The sequence below is a fragment of the Zosterops lateralis genome (assembly GCF_965231275.1).
Source record: "Zosterops lateralis genome assembly, chromosome: 4".
In the NCBI taxonomy this organism is placed as follows: domain Eukaryota; kingdom Metazoa; phylum Chordata; class Aves; order Passeriformes; family Zosteropidae; genus Zosterops; species Zosterops lateralis.
In genome coordinates, this window is record NC_139765.1 from 36,914,244 (window position 1) to 36,928,214 (window position 13,971).

The 13,971-nt window shown below is 37.6% G+C and overlaps 1 protein-coding gene across 1 annotated transcript; it reads left to right on the forward strand.

Moving 5' to 3' along the window:
• The first annotated feature begins 5,632 nt into the window (after positions 1 to 5,632).
• On the forward strand, positions 5,633 to 13,413 carry LOC310908418 (uncharacterized protein). Its single transcript, XM_083859434.1, has 6 exons — positions 5,633 to 5,812; positions 8,264 to 8,469; positions 9,650 to 9,716; positions 10,807 to 10,897; positions 12,009 to 12,118; positions 12,720 to 13,413. Exons 1-6 carry the CDS (start codon positions 5,644 to 5,646, stop codon positions 13,007 to 13,009), a joined length of 933 nt encoding a protein of 310 aa, XP_083715560.1. The 5' UTR covers positions 5,633 to 5,643; the 3' UTR covers positions 13,010 to 13,413.
• Positions 13,414 to 13,971: the final 558 nt, after the last annotated feature.

The following is a 13,971-nucleotide window of genomic DNA, read 5'->3' on the forward strand; positions in this document are numbered from 1 at the left end:
GTGCGGCGGCACTTGAAAGTGTCAAACAGGAAGTGAAGAGCAATTGCTTAATCAGGTACAACTCTATCTGACATCACAGCTGGCAGCCAAAGGGTAAGGCATGAAACAGGCAGCTGCCATGCATATCATCAACGAGCAACACTCCAAGTATACTTCTGTCTTTTCTTTGAGTGTGCTTCATCTTGGGTAACTGCCAGACCATTCTGTGATTCTTGGTCTTATCTGAAGAGATGCTGCTGAACAGCTTTCTTAAAACCTGCATCAATCATAAAAAATGCAGCTTTGACAAAACAGAAATCTGCTATTCAGTTGATTTTCCAACAGTACTGTTTAGTCACACCAGTTACAATTATGTTGCAGGACACTGCTTCCATATCAGAAGTACTCAAGAAATAAACAGAATTAGCAAATCTGTGCTTCAGCAGGAGGAAAAAAAAACACTCCTGAACAGCACTTTGCTGCAGAACAGACATTCTAGTCTGGTTTGATGTGTAACAAAAATAATTGGAAATCCCAAGCCTGAGTATGTGTTGATTCTCTCCTCCTTAGTTATTTGCTGTTACCTCCTCCTAGCCTGGAATCACTGGAGCAGCTTCCTGTGCTCCTGGAGAGCAGCTACACAATTAGCACTCCTGGTATAAACTTCCAGATCTGATCACTTCTCAGGGCAGTAGGATGGTATGTGTTGGCATTTGTATTGTCTCTCCAACTGTTCTATAAGCTAGTTGCATTTTTTTATTTTTTCAAACCTAAACCAAATTGTACAATTATGTGAGACCATAAGAAGAACCATATGTTTTAAGAGCTAAGGTCTTGTAACCCAGTTTTAGGTAGGTTTACAGGGAAAATCTGTGGCAAATAGATTGTAAAATATGTTAATGGGTCTCATTCCCTGCTCAGTTTTGCTGGTCAGACAGTGTAAAACAATGATTACATTACAACTACGTGCAGTTTGCACAAAAAAAAATCATCACACTAAAACTGCACCATTAATTTAACAATACAGTGATCTTGCACTTACATATGCATGCTGTTGAAATTCTGTGTTTGGAAAATGAACTAAGATTTTATGCAGTAGGAAATTTTGATGGGTCCAGGATAGTCCAGGTTACAAAATGCTTTCTTGCATTTCTGGCTCCATCTAGTGATTCTATCTATAATTAAAGCAGAAGTTCAGCCTGCCCTCGAGCATCTATGATATTTTCCCAAGAAGAGAGTTTTAGACTTTTGCCAGCATTAAGAAGTGGATCTCAACAATTAAGTTTTGGGATTTGGGTATGATATTATATAGTCTGGACAAGCTATTGCCTAGCCTTCCACAGATCTCAAGTGAAATTTAGCACAATGAGCTGAGTACATGCAAGAAGTTTTGCACCCTCATGATTTTGAAAAATTCCCCATGTTTATATTCCACTTTTGCACTTTTGACCTGCTTTTAGTTCAAAATGGCTGGAAAAATAAAACCTCACATTTATAATTTTCCCTTGATGTTCTGTTTAGTTAGAGGACTAAAAACTGGTGAATTACAGCCTATTACAGATATCCACGATGTCTGGGAATTTGTGAAATTACATTTACTTTTGTTCTCAAATCATCAACTTTCCCACAGAGTATTGTTCCTTGTGTTGGGGAAAGAAGGTCTGACCTTGACTTAACCAGGTTCAGTTGAACAAATGGGGTGGATCTGCTGGGTTTTCTTATTCTGTCCACAGGATTAGGCAGCTGCAAGGTCACTTGGCCTTCCAGACCTGTGAATAAACTGATATTCTGAAATGCATTGCTGCTGCTATTACACAATGGCACCTTGGCAGAAAACAGATTACGGGACAGGACGGTAGTGGTATTGTATTTCCACAAGAATTATGCTGTAAGAAAACATTTTATTTTCATTAAAAGCTAAAAAGTCCTAAAATTATTTTGTAATAATGAGGCTGTAAACAGTTTCCCAATTAACAGAGAAGGCCATTAGTATGGGACTGGACTGCAGACAGTTTTAGTGTAATTTTGAAGTGATCCAGATGATTACTCCTGTAAATTTAAGTGCAAAAGCTTTGGCACTGCATATTTTTAGACCAAAGAGTGTTACCTGCCAGACTTAAGAGAAGATGGGCATTATAGTTTAGGCATCTGCTATTTCTGAGGAAATTCTTCCAATACCTTCTGCACATGACTAACCAAACTTCAATGAATTCAGGTAAAAATGTTTAATTCTGTACCTAGAACATCTGGATGATTGTACATTCCATTTCTGGAAGACATGCAGATATAATAGCTTTACTCAGTAACTGAGTATCTCCCCAGGAGGAAAGGTACAGGCCTCAGACTGACTAACTCGAACATTCCCAAAAGTTTCAACTCTTTGTCGATGAATGAAAGAAGCAGCTGTGTTCATCAAACATAATCTTTTTTTTTTTTTTTTTTTTTTTAAAGGATCTTAATGTTTAAATGGTGTTACCCAATACTGGGTTAAGGACTAAGCATTTCAGGGGCCTTTATGTAACAGCCTCACATACATTTTTGAGATTTCCACTATTTTGAGATTCCAGTGTTGTAGCTCTGTCAACAGGTCTACACAGCCCATCCATTTATGATTCATAAATTTTACCCATTTTCCATTTTGTGTTGGAGCCTTCAAGAAATTGTTCCTGGATTGTGCATGATAATCTTCGATTATCAATTCTGATGACACAGGTACTTTAACATGTTAACAGTGTTTAACCCATGTACCCTGCTTGTTTTTTCCAGTGATTAGGTTCCTTTTTGATTTTCCCTGAAATGTTGCCTGAAATGCATGAACATTTTGATATGACTTAACTGTGTATAACAGGAAAGGAGCAAACAATCAAGGGAAAGAAAGTTTAGATGTGAACATCCCTCTAAGAGAAATGTGCAAGACCCTCCAGAATTCTATGTAGACAAGGTTGAATTGCAATTATTAAAATGCAAAAACTACCCTGCTAGGTAATTTTTCATAATTTATTGCGCCACAGAAAAAAATGAAAAATACTTTCCTATGATTCTGTCTAGTTCTAGCTTTCTAAAAAATCTACTGTCAAATAAACCGCAAAACTTCAATCCTCCAGCCTTGCTTTTGGTTTTGTTATAGGCAGAACCAGGGGCAGAAAACCAGAAATAACACTTGAAGAGAAATAAGTGAGAAAAGACAAAAAGAGCTGAAAGGAAATTGCTCCATAAACGATATTCTGCTAACTTTTGGTATGTTCATTTCACAGTCCAAAGCTTACTAAAAAAAAATCTCACAGATACCATTGTGGCTGGTAACAGTTTCTCTGTAAATAAACTGCACAATACTTTCATCTGTAATTGACACAAAGAGCAGTCTAAGCACCTTTGAACACTGAGATAAGAAATTTAACAGCTGCTTTTACTAGCTAAGATCTACTTGACATTAAAATTATCATCAGTTTTAGATCAGTGAAATACCATGTATTTGCTCATAGATGCTCATTGATTCTGCTGCAAAGGTTATTCTTTCAACATGAGAATGAATAAATAAACTTAAAATATTAAGTGTTCAAAAGAAAACTTTACTTTCTCAGCAGCATTAAGTTTCTAAGAATTACCACTAAGAAGTCAGAAATGTATCATAAACTTTCTTGTTGATTTTTTTCTATTATTTTTTATGAGATTTGTAATAAAATTCACTTTGGCTGGGTTTTATCATTCCATCAACATATTTTACTAAGGAATACCCACAGACATTCTACAATTACTGTGATTAACTTGAACAGCATCTCCAGACAAAGAATTCTGAACTATGTGGCTTGGTAACTAGAGAACTGGAAACTATTATTTTATGCAGTTTATGTAGTAATCATGCCAGCGGAATGAGAAGGGAGGCTTTCCGTGAGGTCAATATTGTGGACAAGAAGAGTGAATTATAGTACAAGGTACTGAGGGGAGCCAGTGCAAGGCTAATGCAGTACAGTCATTGCTTGATATTAAAAAAGACACTGAGCTGTCAGTTGCTACTGGCAGTTGTACACCTCTGTGTTATTTACAGATGGTACTGATGTATATGGTAGGCATTAACCAGGACATTTTACCAAAGACAACTCTTACTTGAAAGTATCAATCACAAACCTTAGTACAGTTCTGCACCACGAAAATTAAAAATCTGACCTCACCATACCAATTCAATGGCACCAGCAACATCAAGAACTTCATGACCTCCAACCCAAATATTCTCTCCAACAGATGTGAAATTAAGACGACACTGATGTTTCTTACTTAAGTATGTTATCTTCAAAAATGCATTTGTCTATGCCCTTGCAGTCTGTACCAAAGCTGCATCCCAAGTCTACAAAGCATGAAAGGCGAAATAGTTGTGCAATGTTGAGTTAGAAAAAATCTTAAACAATCAGATAAAACAAGTCAGCAATAAGCAGATAAATATCAGAGTTTCTGTAGTTTAATAAAGAGATACTTTCCCTTATTTAGGCAAGTACCTGTGTTTTATTTTAATTGACTTCTCCTATTGCAGCACAGAAATACAAACTAAATACAAACTATTCATTAGACAATTTTTTCCTCTCTTCAGTGTTGAAAATTAACTTTGTAAGAGCACTTGCTAGCAACTGAAAGGATATTTGAAATGCAGTTTTGTCTTCAGGCAAGGAATTGCGGGCACAATAATTAAACATGAAACTTTTCAGGGTTTATTGTTGAACATTCAAACTAAAAATGCACAGATACTGTAGATTCAATAGTATAAATATTCTAAATATTTTGAAGAGAGTCTCTGGAAACAAATATTTACTCTTCCTATGGTACGGGTTTAAATACACATCAGGGCATTTTACACAGACAGCTCCATGAGGTAAAGATGCCAATTCTTGGCCAGTAACTCATTCTAGTACCTCTTACTTCTCTGCAGCTGATTCCTGAACAGGAATGATCTTCTGTATTTGTCTTCCAGTCATGACTGTTTTTCAGAAAGTTTACCATTAAAGTACCCAATTTTGTATCTTAATAGAAGATGCTGTGATTTATTGCTTAAGTTTACTGGTGCCATACGTTTCAGTTCACTCTTGGTTTCTTTTTGGACTTTACAATTAACTCCACTGCCTGCTGATACGTTTTCCTCCCTAAGGCCTTTGTTTTCTTTTTTTTCAAAGCCATTCTTTCAGTCATAACTTTTCCTGGTTTTCCTACTCCTGACCATTTAAAACTGCGTGTGGTGCCTTTTGCAAACTTCATCACTTTCAAAAGCACCACGCCTCCCCTTATCTGCCAATGCAGCTTCGAACCCCCCCAAGCAAAGGACATTCACGGCAGAATAAATGCCTGCTCTGCTCCCAAGTGTGTTCAGGGTGCTCATCATTCAGCTGCCCATTGCTAACATGCTCCTCTTGTGGCACTAAGCGGACTGAACATCAAACATCTGCTTTTTCTGCATCTTCATTCACTTTTGTTTAACCCTTTCCAGCAGAAATTTTCATTTTCCGCCGGAGATGCCCCCTCAGCCCTGAGCCCGTTTGGCCTTGAGGGCGGGCCCGGCTGCCGGGGGCGTGGCCGCTGCGGGCCCTGGGCGGGGCCGGGCCGTGCCGTGCAGTACCGCGGGGCGCCGCCGGGGGCGCTGTGCCGGGGCGCGGCCGCGAGAGGGCGGGGCAGGTGGCGGCCATGGCGCTGTCGGCCGTGCAGCAGGTGCTGGTCTCGGCCGCACTGGTGCTCTGCGTCTTCGTCGTCATGCCCAGGATGTTCGGGGGAGGAGGCGGCGGGCGGCCCGGGCGGTCTCCGCGGGGCGGCAGGGCCGGCCCCGGCCATTACGATCCCCGTCAGCACGGCAGAGGTAGCAGCCGGGGCGGTGCCGCGGGGGCTCGGGCGGGCTCGAAGGGAGGGAACCCCGGGAGCCGAGCGGGCCGTGCCTCGGCCGTCCGGCGGCGCCGGGTGCACACGGGCTGTGCACGGGCCTGGTCAGAGCGCTTCGAGCCGGCCTGGGTGCGCCTTAGGCACCCCCACCTCCTGCCGTGTCTGCTGTTCTGGTTCGCCAGTGCTTTGTGTTTTGTCTACGTTATCTTACCAGATCTGTTCTTAAGGGCAGGAAACTCCCGGCAATTGGAAGTGCGGGGCACAGTGGAACAGATGAGCTGAGAGGTGTCACAGGGAAAAATCAGTTGCGATAAGGAAACCGAGTGTTACTGTCAGTAAATATACGCACAGTCATACAAAATCTGTCCGGCAGTATATTAAAAAAGAGTCCAAGATGCTTGTTTATAAAAGGCTTCAATGAATGGGTTACAGAGTTCACTACTTGCAGTTGCCATAGTGGTGTCCATGTATGTTAAGCCAGGTCAGTGCGTGTCACGATTTAGCTCCGTGTCGAAAGGTACACCTTTGTTTCTGACAATCACAAAAAGGCTGCCTTTGTGAGATAGCTGTGTCATTCATTGATGCTGCCTTCCAAGGTGTTTCAAACCAAGAGATAACTATTGCTGTAATCCTTCACATCTGTCTCTGCTTTTCCCTGCTTGCAGAAAAATGGAGGCTTGAGCTGCTACCATGTTTTTCCCATCTGATGTCAAACTTCATAAGTTCTTGCCTTGCCTGTTTTGCCTGATTATTTTTTATTTATAAAGTAGCTGTATATTCCCTATAGATCAAATTATTTTTAAACCAAATCATAAAAAAAAAGGGAAACACTTCACATGCCTGTAATTCTTCTGAAGAACTGGCCCACCACTGAGTAAAATAAATTTCAGACAGATCTCCTATTCTCACCTCTCTGGGTGGTTCTTTTTTCCTGGTTGGCTTGTAACTCACTTTACCATTTCTTCCGTGGGATAAACTTGGTGCAGGTCACTGGACTCCACTAGTCCATTCAACATTCCTCCTCTCCACCCTGAAGATGTTTCCCTTGCCACATTCTTATTTGTATGATCTGTAGAAATCTTTTTCTTCTGTGATAGTAACTATTCTAATAAAACTTTTCATTTACTTTAAAAAGAAATCAAATTTAAAATAGGGAAAAAATGAGTGTAAATGTAAATGTAAAACCAGGAATCCATATGAAACATTCTGAAAGGCAGAAAAATACATATAATATAAAATGTGATTTCCAGATTAATTAGTGCAGTTTTAGCAAGTCTAAACTCACTAGTCCTGAAAGGACAACGCCTGCCTGAATTTGCATTGAATAATGAAGGTAGCTTGAGTTCTGATTGTATCAGCTAGAGCATTTAGGTTTTGTGTAACATTAATTTTTTCTCTATCTGATTGTGGCTGTGCTTGGCACACCTGAGTTATATTACTGTGGGTGCCTGAAATACCACTGTTACAGTATTCATTGATAAGTAATGATTTGCACAATGGTCTTTTGTTTGGGAGTGTTTATAGAGGGTGAACCTTGCCATACCCATATACCCATACTCAGTTCTGAGACGTTAAGTTTGAAATTGTAAGTCTAGGCACTCAGGTGAGACATGGGTGTAAAACTTCACAATCCCCAATCCCCTGCTGTCTGTCTCTGCAAGATCTGCATTCTTCAGCTGATGGTACTGTTCCATTGGTGCATGCCCCATGAGCCCTTGATTTAACTACCAAATAACCTGTTTCTTAAGTTGAGCAGTGACATTGGCTGTTTTCTCATCTGCTCCCTGTTCTGGCAGGCAAATTACATGCAAAAATACTTCTGACTTCCAAGGTCGCATCTCTTGGCTATTGTGTAATCTTCTCCTGCTAAATATTTGATTTGGAAAGGTACAGTACTTCTAAGCCTGTGGGAATATCCATGTAAAACAGAGTTTACTGTCAAAGTAATGAAAGCAGCACAGCGTATTTTAAGAGAACCTTTTTTTTTTTTTTTTTTTTCCCTGGGACCAGACAATTCAATTTGTAATTAACTCAGTTCTTTTGGTGCAAAGGAAAAAATATTAATTACTGTTTTTAGCATTATCAGTAGTTTCTCTGAGTATGCTTTGATTTCAAGATATAAATTGTTTCTTGTTACATCTGTCTTTCTGTGATTTGCCGAGGGTTTGCCAATGTTGCTGTGAAGAAGCTTAAAAATTGTACATTAGAGAAACCAAGCTTGGCTTGAGAGTTTTTGCTGCCTAGTTTAAACTGTTCATCCTGTTAATGTAAGAATAATTTTTAATTATTTATTGGATACAAGGCTGCCCACACCATCTTAGAAGAGTGATGAACAAAGATGATTACACAAGAAGAAAACAATTTAATTCCAGTTGTGGCCTCCTGATTTTATTTCTTACTTTGTTGTCTTTCCCTCAATTTCATTTTTAAGGTAGTCCTCAGACAGTTAATCAAGTTCACCGGCATCCAGGCAGTTCTGACAGTAATGCTTACCAGAGTTTTCAGCAGATGAGAAATGCAATGGAAAAAGAGATAAAAAGCGAGAGAACAAGAGGAAATGGTCGAGAATTGGCATTCACCCTCATGCCATTGTATGCTCTTGGAGTGGGGATGTTTGCAGCATACAAACTTCTTAAGGTAAGCCATAGGAAAAGCATTAAATTATTGTAGTTAGGATGAAATGTAAGCGCTTGGCTTGTTTGTTGACAGTAAACTCTGCTATTCTAATTCTGAGCCCTTGTATATGGTTGTCCAAAAGCCATTTCTTGCTCTGTTTGACTTGGAATGTGAAGTCCAAAATGAAAACTTTACCGTATCTGATTCTTACATATGAAAGCTTCTGGCTTACATATTTTTAGATGCTTGAAGAAGTGAGAATCTTACTCACCCTGCAGCCTCAAATGAGAATCTGAGAACCTAAACAGTGCTGCTACCTGAGTCTGTAACCTAAGTCCCTCCAGTGTTTCGCTTCCTTTTCATTCTTCAGAATGAGATTGAGTATGGGAAGGAGGCAGACAATTCCTGCAGAGCAGTGGTCTTAGATTAACAGATAGATAGGAAGCAAGTAGGCTTGACTTTTTGTTTGGACCTCTCATTTGATCATGCAGTTGCAACATGCAGGTTTATTCGTGTTACGGGATACTTTCTTCCATTTGTAAATTCAAAAAGAGGACACGTGAGCAGTTGTTTTTTAAAAGGAATCAGTCTTGAAATGTATTATTTATAGTAAGAGATACTACAGGACTTACAAAGCTGAGTGCACCTGGAATATTGTTACTTGCCCTCAGGGAAAATAAAAATTAACAAGAATAAGACTGGATACAACATCCTCATTTCTGGAGTCAGTTCACATTAGTCTCGTGTATGAGAAAAATATCACAGCTTAGCAAAATGAGTATAGAGGCTGTCCAGTTCAGTATAAGATTTAAAAATAATGAAAACCATACTTTGTGTGTTACAATTCTTTACACTTGGGCTTGTGGGATTAAAATGTAAATATCTTTATGATAGTATCTTTATTACTTTAAGAAATAAATTCTATATTGTAATTAATGATAGGAGACTGGATCCAGTAACCTAGAAGGTTTTTTCAGTTCCTTTTTGAAATAGCAATTGCTTTCTTTTACAGCTTTTGCCAGTCATGTTGTGTTTGCTTAAAATCAGAAGTGTTAGTTTAAGACAGGAAGGAGGAATCAACAGAAGAAAAGTTTCATTAATGTAGCACATTTTCATGGTTGTTGTTTACTTTCACTAAACAGTTTTGGTTTTAGTACACAGATAATGATGAAGTTGTTTAACTTGATTGTATTTTTTAAAGATGAAATCACATGAAGAAAGTCACTCCAAAAAGGAAAAAAGTACAGAAGACAAAGCAAAGGAAACAGGCAAGATACCCATTCATAATGCATATGTTCAACAAAAATGCTTACTTGCTACTGGAAGTTTGATTGATGCAGTCTAGCTAAAGGAAGACAATCTTTCAAGTTACTGAGAACAGTTAGGAATCTACAAAAATCCCTTTGTCATTATGTATGTTTAAAATGTTTGTTTGAGGTTTGTTTAAATTCTCCAGATGTAATGCTCTTAAAGCAGCTGTAGTAATGTGGTGTGATTCTTTGCCTTTAAAATGTGTGTTGTTTTTCTCACTTAAGAACTGTTCAGTTTCCTTCAGTTTAAGTGGGATATAATTAAATAAATAGGGTATTTAAAAATAATATAATGATCTGGTTTAGAACTGAACTGTATTCATAGTGGAACAATGTGGCTATACAATTATAGAGGTCATTTATGAGAAACCTGTCTCAAACATTCAAAGTTGATGCTGTTTTCATACCTTTTCCTCCCTTGTATAGACACATTTTTGGTGAATTAAACAACTAGCAGCATCTTTTGGTGTCTGTATACACCAGGTCTGTAAGGAGGTTCAGCAGTGATTTGCTACACTGCCTACTCATCTTCCTTGTGTGTTGCATTCTTCTTTCTTCAAAATTTAATTGTATTTTAGGAGGAGTGATTCCTCTTGATTCTAGTGCATTAAGCATCAAATATATTTGTAAGGTGTGAATAGACAAACACATGAAAGCATATTGAGTATAGTACTTATATCTCAGGAAGTCTTGCACCTGCAGTTTTTTGAGACTGGGAAGGTGAGCTCCACATTCTTGCTCAGTTTCTACAAAGGTGTCCTCTGTTTGGGCACTATTGGAGATAGGCTACTGGTGGAAAGGGCTTCTGTTCACACATAATAAGGCTTCTGTCCTTAGACCCACCACTCCCTTTTCATATTGTGGGACTTTATAGGTGAAAGAAACTTTCTGGTTTTGTATCTGTCCAGTGAAAAATATAAAATAATATCCTAATGATATTGTAAAGACATTTTTTACAATGTTTTTTCTCTCCTGCTCTCTCTCTTCCTCCCCTTCTGCCTCCCTCTTTTTTTATTGTATTGTTTTTGTTTGTGTTTGTTTTTGCTAGAGCATCAGCTTTTAGAGCTAGAGCAACATCTAGCACAGACAGAGAAAATGTTAAATTCTTTATTGACTCAGTTGGATCCACTTTCAAACTGGTGAGTGTTTCTAAAAAATCTCAGTGTTGTTTCCTGTATATTGAAATATGCCAAAATGTCAACAAAGAGTTCTTAAAAATATCCTTATATATAGGTAAGGAACCATTTTAGGAACCTTCTTTGATTACTTACTGTTTCTGTAGCCTTTTGCAGGTAATACAAATTCTGCCATTTGTGAACTTTTTCACAGATACCTCACATCTCTTGTTCACCAAACATAAATGCAGAAGACGCATGATCATGTTACTGTGGCTTAACAAGATGAACTTTAATATTGACCAAGGAGACTAATAATGAAAATATACTTAAACTCTAGCATTTGAAAGCCCTTGTGGGAATTAGGTGTTGGTAGCAAAGTGAGTTTCTTCTTTTAGATGTAACTATAAGAAGAAAATAATTATCAAGGTATAGCTGCTTATTTTTGTGTTTTGAAATGAATCTGTGAGGTGTGTGTATTTCAGTGAAATAGAACTTGCCTATTTTAGTATGACAAAGGAATCAGTAGGATAAAAACTCCTTGCAGTTTTAGAGTTCTGTTCTTAAGAAGTTAGAGCTTTACTTATCTACTAGAAGTAAAATTATCCATACAGTTGATTTTTAGACTGATATCCTTCGTGAAACACAGGTTAAAACATGCAGAATTTCCTGATTGTTTCTTCACTGTACTTCCGAACTTGGTATGTGCTGACCATTATTAAGCAGCAAAATCACTGGGTAGTTTGCCTAACAAATTTGTAGTAGTGATAGGGAGGAAATGAGAATAACCTTTGAACGCTTTGAACTCTCTTGAACTTCGAACTCTCAAGTTCTGTATTAGGCATTGTTGTACTACTAATAAAAGTGCTGTGGATAATTGTTACTTTCAGTAGTCATTACTCGGCCTTCCTTTGGGGCTCCAGTGTTAAGGTTCAGTGACATTCAGCAGTTGTATGATGTCGTGGCCTCCCCACTTTTCAAGAGACAGTACTCAAAGGAAAGCTCGACCTAAACATTTCACAAGCTTAACTATGGAATTTATGCACAGAAAGAAATATTGCAATAAGTATATTATTATCAAGCACACCCTTCCAAGATAATCCTTCAGCTGTTAACAGTTGTCTTTTTATTCTAGTGTCAATGCTTTAGCATGTGAGCAGAAAGATGAAATAATGACACAGCTCCAATCAATTAGACGACTGATGAAAGAAAGTGGATTGGATAAATCAGAAAACCAGATGAAAGGTAATTTAATTTTCACACAGATAGATAATTTAGTAGTTTATATTTTAAAAGAATAAATAGATCTTATTATAATAATGTTCAGCTTCTGCACCTTAGGTAATTTGTGTGGAATAAGTTTTATTCGGGAGGAATAAATTTTGTAATTCTTCCTATTCGAGATGTATCCAAATTTAAATTTTTGATACATCATGATTTATTTAAGAATAGGTGCTCAAGACATTGAACTGGAATGAACCACACAGTCACATTCTTTTTTGATAAAACAGACTTTTGGAACATTAATTCCTAAGCAGTCTGTTAGTACTGGACTAACTTTAGGCAAAGGATTTCCAAATGGGGACCTCTGAGGCTGTACTAAACACTAAACAGCAAATTGTATGTTAGTTTCAACTAGAGACTTCCAAGAGCTGCATAATAGCCCAGAAAAAATCTTAAATGTTAAGAATGGTCCTTTGGAAATTTGGGGAATTCTTGCATTATTTGAGTCTTAATAAAAGATAAAAAACCCCCTAATTTAAAAATACTCTACTTCTAAACTGACCCTGAAATTCAGAGCCTTACCAGTAAGCTTTAATTTTGATTATTTTTGGGGAATTTTAAGATCTTGGACACATCTGTAATGAGAAACTTGAAGATCTCATTCAGTCATTTGCTGAACATTCTCAAGAGAAAGAAATGGACAACAGAGAAGATGACTGTAATGAAGATTTGCTTGAGGATATTGATAATGATTACAAAATAGAAGAGCATGAATTACACAGTGAATGTGAAGTACATCAGGTGGAGCCAGATGTTGTAGAAGATGAAGAAATGGTAAGCAAAGATGCCATTGAATCAGAAGAGATGGGACTGAGGAGACGCAGTAGATATGAATGGAATCTGCATATGTAAAACTTCCAAAAGCTTATGAATCCTTTTTATAATGTTGTATGCACTTTAAACTGAAATGAAGTTATGTGCACTGCTAAATGCTTTAAAAAGAGAGGTGAAATACTGCCTTTGCTTGTATCTATGACAATTCTGTAACTGACTTCAGTGGCAGCAGAATTTTACTCAGGATGTTTACATATTTTTTCTATTTATTTTTTCCCTATAAAAATATTTCTGTACTCTGTATATAATGCACTGTAATTATATCTGATGCTTCACTAAAATATTAGAATATCTTCTAATTGAGGCTATAAAGAATAGATGTTTCATAATTGTAACTAGAAAGCATTATGCCAGTTGAACTGTGACTTTCTTGGGTTCATTAAAAAGCATGCACTGATGAATTCAGCTCTTTGTGGAAAATTTTTCTCTGGGAGTGTGAAAAGCAGTATGGGTTAAGTCTTTGATACTCATCCATAGTTAAGTTTCTTTATTTGGAGAGAGAAATTTAGCCATGGACATTATTTGAAAATAATGGTGTCTGAATTTGCAGTCTCCTGAGTAATAATGTTTAGTTTTGTATGTCAACTTAATGCCTAATGTATTACACTGAGTCACTTAATTTCTTCCCCACTTGTCATTGGTTAAACTCAGCAGCTCTCTAGTAACTAATTGATACCCACTAGTTCTGTATCTGTGTTTCACGTTTATTTTAATACCATAGAGTCTGACCTTTTGATTCATTTTAATACCCTTTTTTTTAACATCAAAATTAACAGATATGTTGCTGTGTACCATTCAGGAACTGTGGGGCATGGGATCTTTTTTCAATACATTATGCCTACTTGGCCTTTTTAGGTCAGTATTAGGAAAAGCATTTATTTTCCTTTGCCAGAATAATTTTTGTCCACACTTTTATTATTTACTCTTTTTTTGTTGTTCACTTAATGCACACACCTATGGTACTGCCAGGAATTGCCTTA